Source organism: Hyperoodon ampullatus (genome assembly GCF_949752795.1).
Source record: "Hyperoodon ampullatus genome assembly, chromosome: 5".
Classification (NCBI taxonomy): Eukaryota; Metazoa; Chordata; class Mammalia; order Artiodactyla; family Ziphiidae; genus Hyperoodon; species Hyperoodon ampullatus.
In genome coordinates, this window is record NC_136918.1 from 15117115 (window position 1) to 15132885 (window position 15771).

At 47.7% G+C, this 15771-nt stretch overlaps 1 protein-coding gene across 3 annotated transcripts in view; it reads left to right on the forward strand.

The window, feature by feature from the left end:
- The window catches only part of GYG1 (glycogenin 1), a gene marked incomplete at both ends in the record, with an annotated part of 39520 nt that overhangs the window by 18522 nt on the left and 5227 nt on the right, over positions 1-15771 (forward strand). For all 3 annotated transcript variants that reach the window (XM_079704775.1, XM_079704776.1, XM_079704777.1), the window contains one exon: positions 3612-3738. In XM_079704775.1, coding sequence (XP_079560901.1) covers positions 3612-3738 — 127 coding nt within the window. The remainder of the gene's footprint in view (positions 1-3611; positions 3739-15771) is intronic.

The following is a 15771-nucleotide window of genomic DNA, read 5'->3' on the forward strand; positions in this document are numbered from 1 at the left end:
GTCCTTGTGGAATCTAGAATCTAATGACTAACAGTTCTTGATGGTATTTTGCATTTTAGCTACATTAATCCTCAGACTTTTAAAGAAACTTTTTATTTTGAGAGAATTGTAGATTTACATGCAGTTGCAAAAAACAGTATAGAGAGACGCCCTATACCCTTCACCCAGTTTTCCCCAGTGGTAACATCTTGTATAACTGTAATTCCACAACAGGAATTGATACATTGATACAGCCCACCAATCGTATTCAGACTTCACCAGTTTTACATGTGTTCATTGGTGTCTGTGTGTGTGTATGTGTTTTCCATGCAATTTTTTCACATGTGTAGATTGGTGTGACCACCACCACCATCAAGGTACAGAACTGTTCCATCACAGGGGTCCCTCTTGCTACCCTTTTGTAGCCGTGGCCTCCACTCTCCCTCTCCCCCTCCCTCACTGCTGGCAACCACAGATCTGTTCTCTGTCTTCCTAATATGGTCATGTGAAGGATGTTGTACAAATGGAATCATAACAATATGTAACCTTGCAGGAAGGGAGTTTTTCACTCAGCATAATTCTCTTGAGATCCATGTAAGTTGCTGCGGTATCAATAATTTGTTCCTCTTTATTGCTGAGTAATATTCAGTTGTATGGAGGTGTCACACTCATAAACCTGAGGAGGGACACTTCGGCTCTTTCCAGTTTTGCATCATTACATATAAAGCTGCTATGAACAGTTCCTCAACCATTATTATTATTATTTTTATTTATTATTTTTTTTTACATCTTTATTGGAGCATAATTGCTTTACAATGGTGTGTTAGTTTCTGCTGTATAACAAAGTGAATCAGTTATACATACACATATATCCCCATATCCCCTCCCTCTTGCGTCTCCCTCCCTCCCACTCTCCCTATCCCACCCCTCCAGGCTGTCACAAAGCACCGAGCTGATCTCCCTGTGCTATTCGGCTGCTTCCCACTAGCTATCTACCTTACGTTTGGTACTGTATATATGTCCATGCACTCTCTCGCTTTGTCACAGCTTACCCTTCCCCCTCCCCATATCCTCAAGTCCATTCTTTAGTAGGTCTGTGTCTTTATTCCTGTCTTACCCCTAAGTTCTTCATGACATTTTTTTTCTTAAATTCCATATATATGTGTTAGCATACGGTATTTGTCTTTCTCTTTCTGACTTCACTCTGTATGACAGACTCTGGGTCTATCCACGTCATTACAAATAGCTCAGTTTCGTTTCTTTTTATGGCTGAGTAATATTCCATTGTATATATGTGCCACATCTTCTTTATCCATTCATCCGATGATGGACACTTAGGCTCAACCATTATTTTGATGTTTATGTGTAAAAGGAGATTATTATAGTAAGACTTTAGGCTTCTGTACCTCAGCCATCAGTGTCTGTGCCCACATCTGGGGGACTTCATAGAATCCAAAGTAAGCCTCTGATGAGTGGTATCGTGTTTTGGCTTTAATATTTTATGTCTCAAAATATGTTAATTTGTCTGTGTAGCTAGAATCTTCTATATAGCTGAACAAGTAAAGCATATGCTGATGCCATCTTTATTGTCCTTCAGAATTTTCAAGGGTGAAACCTTGATCCTCTGTTGAGCTCTTTGTCCCTTGAGGAATGTGGACCTGTCAGAGCCTCCTTATACAGAAGGGTCACCCCATGGACATTTGTTCAGTGAATGCCTTTGATCCATAGAGTTGATCGAGGGTATTTGGAAAGGATGGGCTACACAGAGGATAGGTAAGGTACATTTGGACTTTACACCTAATGCCCCAATCTTACTGCTTCGTTCCAAACACTAAATACCTCTCCAGATTTTTTAAGTCTCTTTCAAAACAAAGAAAAACCAAATAATAATGACAGCCAGTTGGACCTGCTGTATGTTTAGAAAGGAAACTAGGTCTCAGGGCGGAGCAGACCAAGGAAGGAAGTAACTGTGCAGTGTACCAGCCTCATACTTTGAAAGAGCAGGATTCTCCTTGCCCGTCACCCGCCCCCCCACACACATGTACACACACATACACACACCCACAATCCCGAGTTGTTGTTCCGCTGCACGGGAGACTGGTTCTGTGTGTGTTTCCTGAAATCTTGTAAGCCTAAGACGGGAAGCACGTGGGCTACATGGGGGAATGTGTTTTCAGGTGGCTTAGTGACTGTTTGGTTACTTGTATATTTACGTTTTAGGTCAGATACTTAGCTGTTTAGGTTTTTATTGTTTTTACTTCTCTTGAATGAATGGCCGTGGTCCTCACTTTCCCCCAGGTCTGAGCAAGCACTGTGCAGTGTGGTAGTGGCCGACCCTGACCCTGGCCTAGTGGGGACTGACCTCCACCTGCCCGGAGGCGTGGACGGCAGCAGGAGGGTGTGCGGGGTGACGTGGCCTGCCGTCCGTCAGCCTTGCATCAACGCTGGGGGCTCCAGAAACAGTTCCAGAGTTTTTTCCAACCTGAGTTATCCCAGCTGGCCCTCTTTTGCTTTTGACTTCTTTTTGTGTCCCATTGCTCTGAACATAAAGTCTGAAATCTTTAACTGGGGATGAAGTCTAAAATCCGAGCCCAGTGTGGTCTAGTCAGTGCCTGCCTCTCAGAGACTCGCCTGGTGCCAGGCGACCCCCGCTCCGCTCTGCAGGCCACTTACCCAGGCCGCCTTCCAGGTCTTCCTTCTGTAGCTGCATGTCCTGCCCACCTCAGGTCTGTGGTGCTGAGTGTTCTGCCTGGAGCACCGTCTGCCCTCCTTCTCTCCACCTGCATTTGTCAAGCCCTCCTGTGTCCCCCTCAGATATCAGCCTAAATACAGCTTCCTTGTGGAAGCCTTCCCGGCCCATCAGACCTGGCCTCAGGCCACTTGCACGTGCCTCGTAGCAGCCAGTACTTTCCTTCACTGCCCTCATCCCCGTTTGTGATGGTGTTGCTGACTCTTGATTCACTGATAGCGGTGCCTCCCACCCCCACTCCACCCAGACCGTCGTAGACATGATGACCGTGTCGCTGGTCACGGTTGACTCTCCAGCGCCTGGTGCAGTGTCTGGCACATAGTAGCTGCTCAACCAATATTTGTTCAACTAATGAATTAACTTAGGGAAATGGCCACCTGCTAAAATAACCTTAGGAGGTCTAACATGGAATTTATTATTTTAAAAATAGAATTAGGGGTTTCCCTGGTGGCACAGTGGTTGGGAGTCCGCCTGCCAATGCAGGGGGCACGGGTTCGTGCCCTGGTCCGGGAGGACCCCGCGTGCCGCGGAGCGGCCGGCCCCGTGAGCCGTGGCCGCTGGGCCTGCGCATCCAGAGCCTGTGCTCCGCGGCGGGAGAGGCCACAGCAGTGAGAGGCCTGCGTACCGCAAAAAAAAAAAAAAAAAATAGAATTAGTGGGAATTCTCTGGCGGTCCAGTGGTTAGGAGTCTGTGTTCTCACTGCTGAGGGCCCAGTTCAGTCCCTGGTCAGGGAACTAAAATCCCACAAGCCGTGCGGCGTGGCCAAAAAAAAAAAAAAAAAAAAAGGAATTAGTACCTGTTTGTAAAGGTCCAGTTATATATTCCTATAAAATTGTTGACCCGTCCTTGAAGTCTGTGACTGTAATGCATTTTTTTCTTCCAGGTGGGGACCAGGGTTTACTGAACACGTTTTTTGGCAGCTGGGCAACAGCAGATATCAGAAAACACCTGCCATTTATTTATAACCTAAGCAGCGTTTCTATATACTCCTACCTCCCAGCATTTAAAGCGTAAGTGCAAAGGGTTTAACTGTCTTGGGGGGCGGTGAGGGCAGGGGGCTGGGGTTTAAGATTTTTGGGGTGCCTCATCATTCTTTGGGCAATAACAGGTGAAGGCTTTGGGGGAAGTCTTTTCTCTTGTAAGAAACTTGGCTGTAATGGGAAGAGACCTTGATGTTTTTCATCACTTTATGTTTGGAGTAACCCAGAGGGCACTTAGCTGCCTGCGGGAACAGGTTCCCCTCGGTTCCTGGGGGGCCTGGCCCTCTGATGAATCATCTGTGGGTCCTGATCAAGAACACCGACTGGGGACAAACTCAGCCTCTGCCTCATACCACCTGCTGAGCCTCAGCTCTGTGAGAGGAGGGTGTGAACAGCTCCCTCGGTGGTCGTGGTGCAGATGACACAAGATGCTAGCAGCAGTGTGGTGTCAAGGTCAATAGCAGGGCCTGTGGGGCTGGCCCGCCTCACTTGACATCCTGGCTGCTCGCTAGTTCCTGAACTTGCAGTGTAGTGGACACTGGACTTGCTGCTCAGCCGTCTGCCTCAGCGTCCTCCAGAGGTTACTGTGAGACATTCATGTGAAGAGGTAAGAAGAGAGCCTGGCCTACCCTTAGTAGGTAGCAAGCGATGGGCCCCCTCTGTCTGGGGGTGGTCTGGCAGTACGAGTGGTCCCTCAGCCAGAGAGGCGGGGCACGCGCCCACACTTCTGCCATTTCCCTACCGTGTGGCTTAGGCTCTGGGCCTCAGGTCTGCTGGCATGCAAAGCGAGGCGGGAAATAGTCCCTTCCTCGTCGGGCTGTCGGGCTGGAGTGAGTTCACACGCATAAAATGCTCGGTGGACGTATGTTGTTTTGGGCGAAATAGTCCCTTCCTCGTCGGGCTGGAGTGAGTTCACACGCATAAAATGCTCGGTGGACATGTGTTGTTTTGGGCAGCATGCTTATTTTGCACCGTTCCTGGTGCATTTCTAATTCAGCAACTCATAGAGCCTAGTAATAGCGCTTGTCTCACGGTGAGGGCCTGGGCCCTGTCCTTTAGCCTCTGACTCATTTGTGTGGAACCAAGGAGATGATTCAGGTTTCGTGAGCGGAGGCCAAGCTGTCAGATGGATCCTGAGACACAGCCGTTGAGCAGCGACGCTCTTCGCTGAGCGGGGCTGGGCGCTCTGATCTCCATCCCGCGTGGGCACACGGCTGAGTGAGCAGAAAGCAAAGCGCCTCTCACTCCTCCTATTTCATTATCCAAAGTCCTCTCTAGAAGCCTTGCCCGCCCCCCCCTTAACGAGCATGCCTGGCTTTTTGTGGCAGAAATACTTCCTTTTCGGTTCTTTTATGGGCAGACTGTCAGCGTCCCCCAGATAAAGAGGACAAGTATCTTGTGTTCTTTCCTCCCTCCCTGTTGTCTTGGCATATGTCTCTGACATGTTACACCCTCTTGATTCTCTTCCCTTTCCAGAACAAAACAGGCAGACTCTCAGACATACCAGCTGTGGTCTGTGTAAAGCAAACAGAACGGGATTCACTATCAAGGGATGGAATAGGAGAAGGATTATTTTCTCCTCTGGTCCTCGGCCTTCTAAAGTACAAGCCTGTCTTGCTTGGAAGTGTGGCCTGACTCTTTTTTTCTTTTTTTTTTTTCAGTTTCAGATGTACAGCAGAGTGATTCAGTTACTTTTTTTGCAGCTTGTCTTCCAGTATAGGTTATTACAAGATAGTGAGTATCATCCCCTGTGCTATACAGTATATCCCTGTTGCTAATCTTTCTGACGTGTAGTAGTTTGTATCCGTTCATCCTCAATTCCTATTTGTCCCTCCACCTCCCCTTCCCCTTTGGTAGCCATAAGTTTGTTTTCTGTGTCTGTGAGTCTGTTTCTCTTTTGGATATAGATTCATTTGTATTATTTTTTTGGAGTCCACATACGAGTGATAACATAGAGTATTTGCTTTTCTCTGTCTGACTTACTTCACTAATTATAATGGTCTCTGTGGGCCTGAAATTCTTTATGAGCCTTATTGCCTCGTAACTCACCCTGCCAGTTTGAACAGCCTTCCTGCGGACCGTGGTAGCTTGACCTTCTAGAACTGAATTAGTCTGTAAGAGGGCAGTTGCTTAATTTAATTGACTGGATTCAGCTGAGCAAGCAAAATGGTGAGCGTGCGAAGGAGATAGACTCATTAGTGGTGCGAGCATTTCTAGCCCTCATTCCACTCAAGTCTGCGCAGCAAGCCTGTGTGCTGAGATGAGTACGTGGGGAGACGTGAATCTGACATCCTCCCTGTTGGGCTCAGTTCCCAAACGGCGTTGACATAGAGTTTAAAGATTCGTGTTTTTCATGTATTGTGGCCCCATTTCCCCTAGGGTTCATTGGGGCTCCCTCTGATTTTCACCTTACTACCAAAGTTGAACATATTGTCCCTTTAGTGATACCCTGGTTTGCACAGGCCCCATTTGCCTTTATTTTATTTTGACAAAGAACAAGAAGCAGGTGGAACAGAGTTAAGTAATTTGGGGGCAAGATAGACTTATTTGCTGGAACCTCAGCCCCCTCTCTCAGGAACCCAGTTGTTTCTATATCCTCTAAGTGAATTTCCCGGCAAAATGGTTAGGATGGTTTCTTCTTCCTGGCTCAGGAAACGAGTGCGAATTTTGGAAATCTGCTTGGTGTACTGCCACGTAACCGTAGCGTGGATGACACACTGGGAGGTTAGGAGCAGCTCCAGCATTAGCTACACGTCCGCTGGCGTGTGGCCTGATGGGAGTTAACGCTGCCTCTGTGCAGCTCGCCCTGAGGTGTGTCAGCTCTTACAGTTTGGGGATGAAGCTTCTCAAAGCGATGCCTTGGCCTCACCCCACTGCTGCCTATTTAGGAATGTGGAAACGAGATCACATAACTCATTTTCCCTTCCCTTTGCCAGAGAATCCTTTTGTTTTTCTTGCAGATCTCTGTCTCCAGAGACATTTTTCCTTACATTTCTCTTACAGTTGGGAAGGGCTGAAAAGGCAGACAGTTACATTTCTTTTTTGTTTCAAGTTAACATAAAATTCAAGTTAACCAAAAACTTTAAGCTGAAGTAGACGGTCATGAACATTTGGGCTGCCGTGGCTACTCAACCAAGAGCCCCGTGCGCTGCCGGGAGCTCAGCGTGAATTCACAGTCCCACTGTGGGGCTCAGGGTAACCTGGGTGGCCTCCGGGACCGAGTGGCTCTGTGGTGTGCTGGCCTTCCCCAGGATAGCACGGGTGGTGGCAGGTAGAATGAGACCAAGGAGGGGTTTAGAGGCTTCGTGGAAGGAGTCGAGAGTTTGCCTCACCAACTTGTAGCAGCCATGTGCCCTGAGATCACCAGGGCAGTATTTAGATGCCCCAGAATCTTAGCTCCTTGGATATCTTAGACTGACCGGCGTAGCCTCTTGCTGTTACCTGAAGTTTCTGCTAAAGGATGGCCTGACATGAATCAAATTTAGCATGAATTGGAGCTGCGGACGTAGCATATCTAAAGCCTTTCCCTACATACCACTTGTATATAGAGAACAAAACACAACAAAACACAAAGGAAAACACACTTATTAGTTTTAGCACTTTGAGTGGATGCTTCTGAAAAACAAAAGTAGTAATATTTTCTGTAATAGAAGATCCTGTTTAACACAGCCTAATTTGAGAACTAAAATGCTTGGCTTAGTAACTTTTCAGTTCATTTGTAATATATGCGTTGAGAAACAAGCTCATAAATGCATTTCTTTTTCTTTTCTTTTTGCGGTAAGCAGGCCTCTCACTACTGGGGCCTCTCCCGTTGCGGAGCACAGGCTCCGGACGCGCAGGCTCAGCGGCCATGGCTCACGGGCCCAGCCGCTCCGTGGCATGTGGGATCTTCCCGGACCGGGGCACGAACCCGCGTCCCCTGCATCGGCAGGCGGACTCAACCACTGCGCCACCAGGGAAGCCCATAAATGCATTTCTTAATGAAGTAATATTTCTGAAAGTGCCTAGCATAATGTTTGGGAAATAGCAGCTTCTTAGTTAATATTCATTTCTTTATGTTTTCTCCATCTGGAGGGCCTGTTTTATCCATGTAGCATAGAATTTGGCTTGTGCATAATGTTAGGCAGAATCTCATTAGTCTTTTTAAAATCAGCCATTTAGTTCCATTTTTACTTTCTGTTAAATCCACTGACTGAAAGCTGTTCATGTCATATCATGCTATATAAATGGGCCTAAAGCAAAGGTAAAGGATTCTCTGGTATTGCCTCAAACGGCCATACAAATTAATTGGTCAAATTGATTGACCACAAAGCTTGATTTACCAAATAATTTCCAAATAAATATTTTAACTTACTCTTTTACTTGAGTTTAAATATGATCTGAGACCTGGCTTGGTGGAATCTCAGAAACTAGATCTAGAAACCCAAACTATATTTTTTCCATTTGTTTACTGCTTTAAACGTTTCTGAGGATATTTATATCTATTATTTCTTTCCCAGGAATGTGGCATATTCACTAGACCTTATCAAACCTCTTTAAAATCAATATTTTCCAAGGGCGAAATGGAACCTTTAGTGTCCTAATTTCTGTTGTTCTTGTGTATTTCTGATTTGATTGTTTTTCCTTGATCCCTGAGACACCCTTGGCTTAATCTCTCTTTGGGACTGTTGTCACTGAAGCCATACATTTTCTGTGTTCATTTCTTTTCACACTCCTGCGTCTTCACCTAAAGCCCTGAGGAGTTGTAGTTTGTGTAGCTTTTATTTTTTCAGCCTTTTGTTGGTCCAGTCACTGTTCATTCAACCTGAAGCATGTAGAGGGTGCCTCCCATTCTGCTCACCGAGGACCACAAAAATGAATGAGGACGTTGTAGTCTAATCAGCCTGGCAAATGCAGGTTGATTGCATCCCATCGTGGTTTGAGTGTTGAAGAATCAAGTCTGTGGTTTCACGGATGTCTTCTTTCTCCTTTCTGGGCGTTAGTGATGCTTGTCAGGCCCCAGGCGCCCCATTTCTCAGCATGGCCATCGGTTCATTCTGACTTCACCTCTGAGCGTGTATCAGATCATCTGTCCTCACATCTTACTGATGCTGTCTATTCTGCTGCCCGACCTGGGTCCTCATCACGAAGGGGGAAGCTTCCACGTCAGAGCCATCCCAGCCTTCAGAGGCTGGTCTGACGATAGGCACAGAGGGCACAGGGAGTGACATCTCATGGGCAGGAGTCGGCTTGAGAAATGCCATCTCCGCAGGAGAGGGAGCTTGTGGGAGGGGAAGAGGGTGGGAATTGAGTGGAAGACGCACCCTCCTCAGAGGTCTCAAGCTGGTGGGCCGCAGACTCTATTTGTCCCACAGATATATTTTGTTTTCCTTGCATAGTTTTCTTTCTTTCTTTTCTCAGTTGTTAATGCTTAAAAATGAGGCAATTTCACAAGCTCTTTTGAAAAATCAGACCTTTGGTGGGATGTGGGAGAAGGATGTCAAAGATGATTGTTACACGTATGGGACCTAAGCAGGTGGCATAAAGGAGCCGCCGTTTCCCAAGATGGGGAAGATTGTGAGCAAAGCAGGTTCACAGGGGCAGGGACTGACCAGAGACGTATCAGGTGTATTAAGTTTGAGGTGCGTATTAAACATCCTGGTGAAAATGTGGAAGAGGTAAGTAGCTACAGGAGTTGGGAGTTCAGGAGAGAGACTGGGTGAGACATAGCTCTGGAGGTGTCAGCATATAAGTGATATTTATAGCCAGGAGACAAGATGATAAAACCAAGAGAGTGGTTATGATAGAAAAGAGTCCTGGAGGCTGAGCCCTGGGACAGGAAAATGTGGAGCAACCAGGAACGAGAGCCCGAGAACAGCAGGGCAGGAGGAGACCCAGCAAAGTGAGGTGTTGCACAAGCCAAGCAAGAAAACGTTTCAGGAAGGGGAAGCGATCCCTCTGTGTCAGATGCTGTGATAGGTCAGGTAAGAGGACAGCTGAGAGGTGGCCCTGGACCTAGAATGTGGAGGTCACCGGTGACTTGGGCAGGGGCATTCCTGGTGGAGTGGTGGTGGAGGACAAAGCCTGATTGCAGCAGGTCCCAGAGAATGGAGAACTGGAACTCTTCTGAAGCCTTTTCTTTGAAAGGGAGAAGGGAAGTGGGTTGGTAGCTGGATGGGGGTGTAGGATCCAGAGAGGGGGTGGGATGGGCGTGGTTTTTTAAAGATGGGAGAAGTTACAGCACCTTTGTTGTATTGATGGGAATGATCAGGGAGGGAGGGAGAGAGCACCAGTAATGCAGAAATCTGGAGGGAGACTTGCTGAGTGACGTCCTCGACTAGGTGAGGAGATGCGTCCTAGTGCACAAGTGGAGAGGCTGGCTTCAGATAAGAGCTAGGATGCTTGTGTGGGCCCAGATGCAGGTAGGTGGCTGTATTGTTTTAGTTGAATGAATGAGTGAGCGAGCAGTCAGCCCGGAGAGACTGAGAATGACACACTACCCCTAGGAAAGTCTCCCTAGTGGCCTGGCATCATGAGGCTTTCCCTGCTGCTTTGTGACCAGAGGCCAACCTGGTAGGTTGGCATAGTTGACTAGGTCCAAGTTGAGGTTATTAAAGTCTGGGTTTGAGTACTGTTGTCTTTGTGATTTCCAGGACACAGTTGGGAGGGTTATTTAGCTTGAAAGGCAAGGAAAAACCGGGTGGGTCCCTGGAGGCCACCGTTGTTCGCTGCTAGGTAGCAGCTGTCTTCTGCTGATAGGAAAAGCACTTGCCCCATGGACCACCCTCACCAGGTCCACTCTCTGCATGACCAGCACTCCCCCCCGCCTTGGGCACTTGGGTTTATGACTCTTGATTTAGACTGTGAGTGGGTAAGAGGAGGAATTTTTTGGTGAGAGAGGAGAGGTGGCTGATTGGCTGTGGGGGTTCGTGTATAAGAGGGAGCCTGCGAAGGTACGAGAGTGAGTGGCCGCGGGTCAGAGAACGTGAGTCACTGAAATGGGCAGAGGATGTTTGGTGTGGTTGCCTTGTTTCCCAGGGAGGGGTCGCAGCAGCAGTGCTGCATCTCTCTTCCTTGGTACCTGATTGAACATTGCACACACAGAGCTTCCTGAGAACTAAAATCGCTCCTGTGTGCACTGTCGTGGATTAGTTCCTTTTCTGCTCTGACCAGTTCTGTAGTCTCATCCACACATTACCGGCTGCGTTTCTCAACTGCTAAACTAGTCATGAAAATTCTATCTGATCTTTTGGTAACACCAGGTCACAGGGATTATTTTAACGGCTAACATAAGCACTATTATTGCTGGCTCGGGTTCAAACTATGTCTTGTGATCTGGACGTCACTTTTGAGATTCTATCAAGTTAAAATTAGAACACTTATTTTAAGAGATGTATGCAAGCTGAGACAAATCCCCATTAGTGGGTCAGAATGAATGGCTCTCAGTAATTTAGAGACAATTGTGATATGTACCCGACTTTTTTTTTTCCTGGCTGGTAAAATTTGGTGGGTGAATCAGGCAGTGAGTCAGTGAATCTTCTGGTTATCCTTGCTGAGAGTTGAGGTCAGTCGAACTTAATCTTCTGACATCAGCATTTCCGCTTCTTGTTCATCGGCCGCTTTGCTTTTGACTAAAAAGGTGACATAAGTTCTGACTGTCGTACCTTTGGTGAGAGAGAGAGATACCATCAGAGTCATATCCTGGGTTAGCCTTCTCTAAGAAACAGCCCCACCCCTGGTTTGCATTTAGGCTAAATTATTCTTTTAAGCAAGAAGTAATTTTCCCTTTTACTTATGACCTGTGCTCTTACTTATTTCATTTTGACATGGTTATTTTGTATTTTTCATAAATGACTAAAGAATAAATTGATTGAAATGGTAGAAAATGATTTTAAAAAACGTCCCTCAGGGAACATGATTTTGACAAAAATAATTACATGAAATCCATATCTAGGTTGATGGAAACTCTAGATGGAAAAACTAAGACCTTTTGCTCATCTTTTTGGCAAACGAAGTGTTTTATTCTGAAAGCTAATGGAGCAGGATGTTCAGGCTACTTGGTTGTGTAAACAAACACCATTCTGTTTGTATTGTGAGAGTGTAGTTAGATAAACTATATAACTCACAACCCTTCACCTGTGGCGGCCAGTGTTAGGCCTAATAGGGCTGCCCCTTGTATGGAGTTACCAGGAGCACCCTACTGGGTGAGTGCCTTTTGCCCAGCTGCCGAGAAGGTACGAGAGTGAGTGGCCGCGGGTCAGAGAGCGTGAGTCACTGAAATGGGCACAGGATGTTTGGCGTGGCTGCCGTGTTTCCCGGGGAGGGGTCGCACCAGCAGTGCTGCATCTCTCTTCTGTCTTCACTTCCTCCTGCCTTTCTGTCTGAGCTCCGTGGTTCCCACTCAGCAGCTGCCTTTCTTCCCCCCTCTCAAAGGGCCCTTGGGCTGACCAAAACCTTCACACGCAGTGACTCACCAGGCCTGCTCTTCTCATAAAGCGTCCTTGCTCCGAAACTTGTCTTTCTCCCACCCCTGTTCATTCCCGTAGGTCTGTCAGGTAGATGGCACTTAGGTTCAAGTAACGCCTCAGTACCTAAAACGCAGGTTCCTGTTCCTTACTGTGCAGAAATAGGGCTGACCGTGGCCTGAACCCGTGACATCTGAAGCCCCCGCATGAAGCCTGTAAGCCCCAGCACCTTCCCGACTTCCTCCCTCGTGCACCCCTCTGCCGTCAGCCGCCTGAATCCTCAGGCTCTTCCTGGTCGGCCCCTCAGTACCCTGGCCCCAGTCATTTTCTCAAGAAACCTCTCACCCTGTGCATTTTGCGATCTGTTTTGTTGCTGGGATTTGGGGAGCTGTTGGGAAGGTACCTCACACCGTGCAGCCTGCCTCTGCTCACCTCTTAACCCTCCCCACCCTTCCCCCTTCTTACTGGCACCCAAGGAATTCCTCGCCTTTGAGCAGAAAGGGCAGTTCTACCCACATTTAGAACCCTTTGAGATCTCAGTTTCTACCTCTAACAGACTTATGCTAACACATATATATGGAATCTAAGGAAAAAAAAAAAAAGGTCATGAAGAACCTAGGGGTAAGACGGGAATAAAGACACAGACCTACTTGAGAATGGACTTGAGGACACGGGGAGGGGGAAGGGTAAGCTGGGACAAAGTGAGAGAGTGGCATGGACATATATACACTACCAAACGTAAAACAGATAGCTAGTGGGAAGCAGCCGCATAGCACAGGGAGATCAGCTCGGTGCTTTGTGACCACCTAGAGGGGTGGGATAGGGAGGGTGGGAGGGAGGGAGACGCAAGAGGGAAGAGATATGGCAACATACGTATATGTATAACTGATTCACTTTGTTATAAAGCAGAAACTAGCACACCGTTGTAAAGCAATTATACGCCAATAAAGATGTGAAAAAAAAAAAAAAAAGAACTTTCTTAAAACCGAGACTGCCCGGTCGATGAAAGGACTATCCAGTGGATAGCATTTTTCACGTTGTTAGGGTGGAACAGGTAAAGGAGGTAATGTTGAGAAAGGGTTCCTTCCCCTGGCCGCAGAAGGTGACAGTGAGTTAGCATTAAAGAAGCACTTAGGCATCACAGATTCATGAAGGTAGAGCCCAGGCCTGAGCCACAGTGAAATGCAGGGTGTGGACCGTCCGCAGTGGTGTTGCTGTTGCCATGCAAGGAGAAGGCCACGGGCCACGAGGGGAGGGATCCGCCCGGCACGAGGCCAGTACCCAGGGAGGTGGCCGAGGCCCCTGAGCCGGCTCGGGGCACACACAGAGCCAGAGGCCGGGCTGTGCGCTCCCGCCTCCCGCAGAGGCTGGGCCGTCTTGCGGTGCAGGCGTGTTGGCCGCTTTGCAGCGGCATTCTACTGTGGATTGGACCGTTGTGCCCTTCGTCTGCATTCGCCCTGGGAAGGCCCTCAGACACTGCCCAGCGCAGGCCGGTTGTGGGTCCTGCGAAGCACCGCCGTCTGCTTCTTAGTCTTCTTTCCTCCCGTTTCCCCCAAACTTGGTGCAAACTGTATCCCTCTGAGAACAGTCTTCAGACAGTGCTAAGTTGCTTGCTTGGGAGCTTCCTTTCCTGTTCATTACTTTCTGCTGCTCTGTCCTTGACTATACTGGGGGTGTTTCCAGGGCTCATTTCCAGCTTTGATATTGACCGTCTGTAGGCAGGGAGTTAATGCGTGAAGTAACAAATGACACTCTCAGGTGATGTCCTTATGATTCTGGGAGTGTCTTACAAGTACAGCCTAGTTGTGGATGAGAACCTTGGCTCTGGAGCCAGACTGCTTGGGTGGAATCCCAGCCTTGTCACTCACCAGCCATGTGATCCTAGACAAGTTAACTTCTTCCTGCCTTGGTTTCCTCGCTTAGTTGTTTCTGGAGATTAACTGAGGTGAACCACGCAGATGTTAACCAGTGCCTGGCACATGTGAGTACCCAATATAGGTTAGCTGTTCCGATGACTGCTGCTTAAGCAGATGTGAACTGTCGGGAGAGTGGGCTGGAAAGGAATAAAGTTCATGCTATATTCATCTTTTATACGGGGCTCTCACTGTTGTGGCCTCTTCCGTTGAGGAGCACAGGCTCCGGACACACAGGCTCAGCGGCCATGGCTCACGGACCCAGCCACTCCGCGGCATGTGGGATCCTCCCGGACCGGGGCACGAACCCGTGTCCCTTGCATTGGCAGGCGGACCCTCAACCACTGCGCCACCAGGGAAGCCCACTATATTCATCTTTTATCTTAATTAGTGTTGCTACCTCTCATGGCTCTCATGTAAATGACTGCGTGTGACGTTCAAATTAGGCTCGGCAGGTCATGGCTTGAGACTTACTGGTCAGTTAATAAAGGAGACGCAACCAAGTGGTGTTGCTCCAGGCAGGGAAGTCAGGGCAGGAGGAGTGGATGTCTGAGGAGGTGGAAGGGGCACCTCCTCTTTCACATGTGCTCTATTCTGGATTTAGGCTTATGTGTACCACTAGGATGAGGCAGTGCCTGTTGTCCCCGCCCATCCCCCCACCCCACCAGCACGCAAGTATCAGGTCTCTGGGATGGGATCCCCCATCACCATTAGACCATTTGTTGAAGGCACTTCTCTCAATCCTGCTCATCTTTCTCAGCCTCGTCTGAAGCCTCTTCTGAAAACCTCCACCTGCAGTAATTGCTTTGGAATGTCCATAGCCCTTAATGTCAGCACTGGCCTGCTGGCCCCGACTTGTTGCCTTGCTTGTGCTACTGTTTCTTATTTTTATGTAGATGACTCATCTCCATGTTTGGATAAAGCCTCTTAGGGTTGCACACTGACCACAGTATAGTGCCTTACGCGTAACAGTTGCTTATTTAATTGACAGCCCTCTCTATGCACAGATTTGAGCATTATGATTTATCCTTTTAAGGATAACATTGAGAGTTCTTGTGTGTATATGTGCACAAGTATGTGTGTGCATGTAAAATGTACCACGTGTATAAAATAGAGAGTAAGCTTGGGGATATCAAGTATCCACTTCATCTTCAAAAGAAATGCACTGGAGGATAGTTAGTTATCCTTAGGGGGAAATTTACAGTAAGCGCACTTTTTCTTGCATGGTTTTGGAGTAGCAGCATGGTGGGATGGTAAGAGCTTAGGTTTAAGAGAGGGGCAAAACTGTGCCGAATCCCATCTCTGCCACTAAATAGCCGTATGGCTCTGGGCAACTCACTTAGCCTCTAGGAGCCTCCATTTAACACATTAGTAAAATTTACCTGGCAGGACGATTATTCCCAAATGTGTCCTGAAAGAATTTGGGCCCCAAACATAGTAAACTGTCAAATAATGATAGGTATATAACAGGTCTGTGACATTAAAAACAAAACAAAAAAACCTTTAGAAGATAAGAAGAGTTACATAAATAGAGTTTGCATTGTTTTGAACTGTACGTCATGCTCAAATATTTCGGTTGCCTACAGGATAACTCCACTTAAGATCTGACACTTGAGCCCAACACCCAAGGATCTGTCCCATTTTACCTTTCCCTATCAAAGCTTCCTCTTTGGCTCTAATTGGAGGACACTCGGTCTGGTACACAC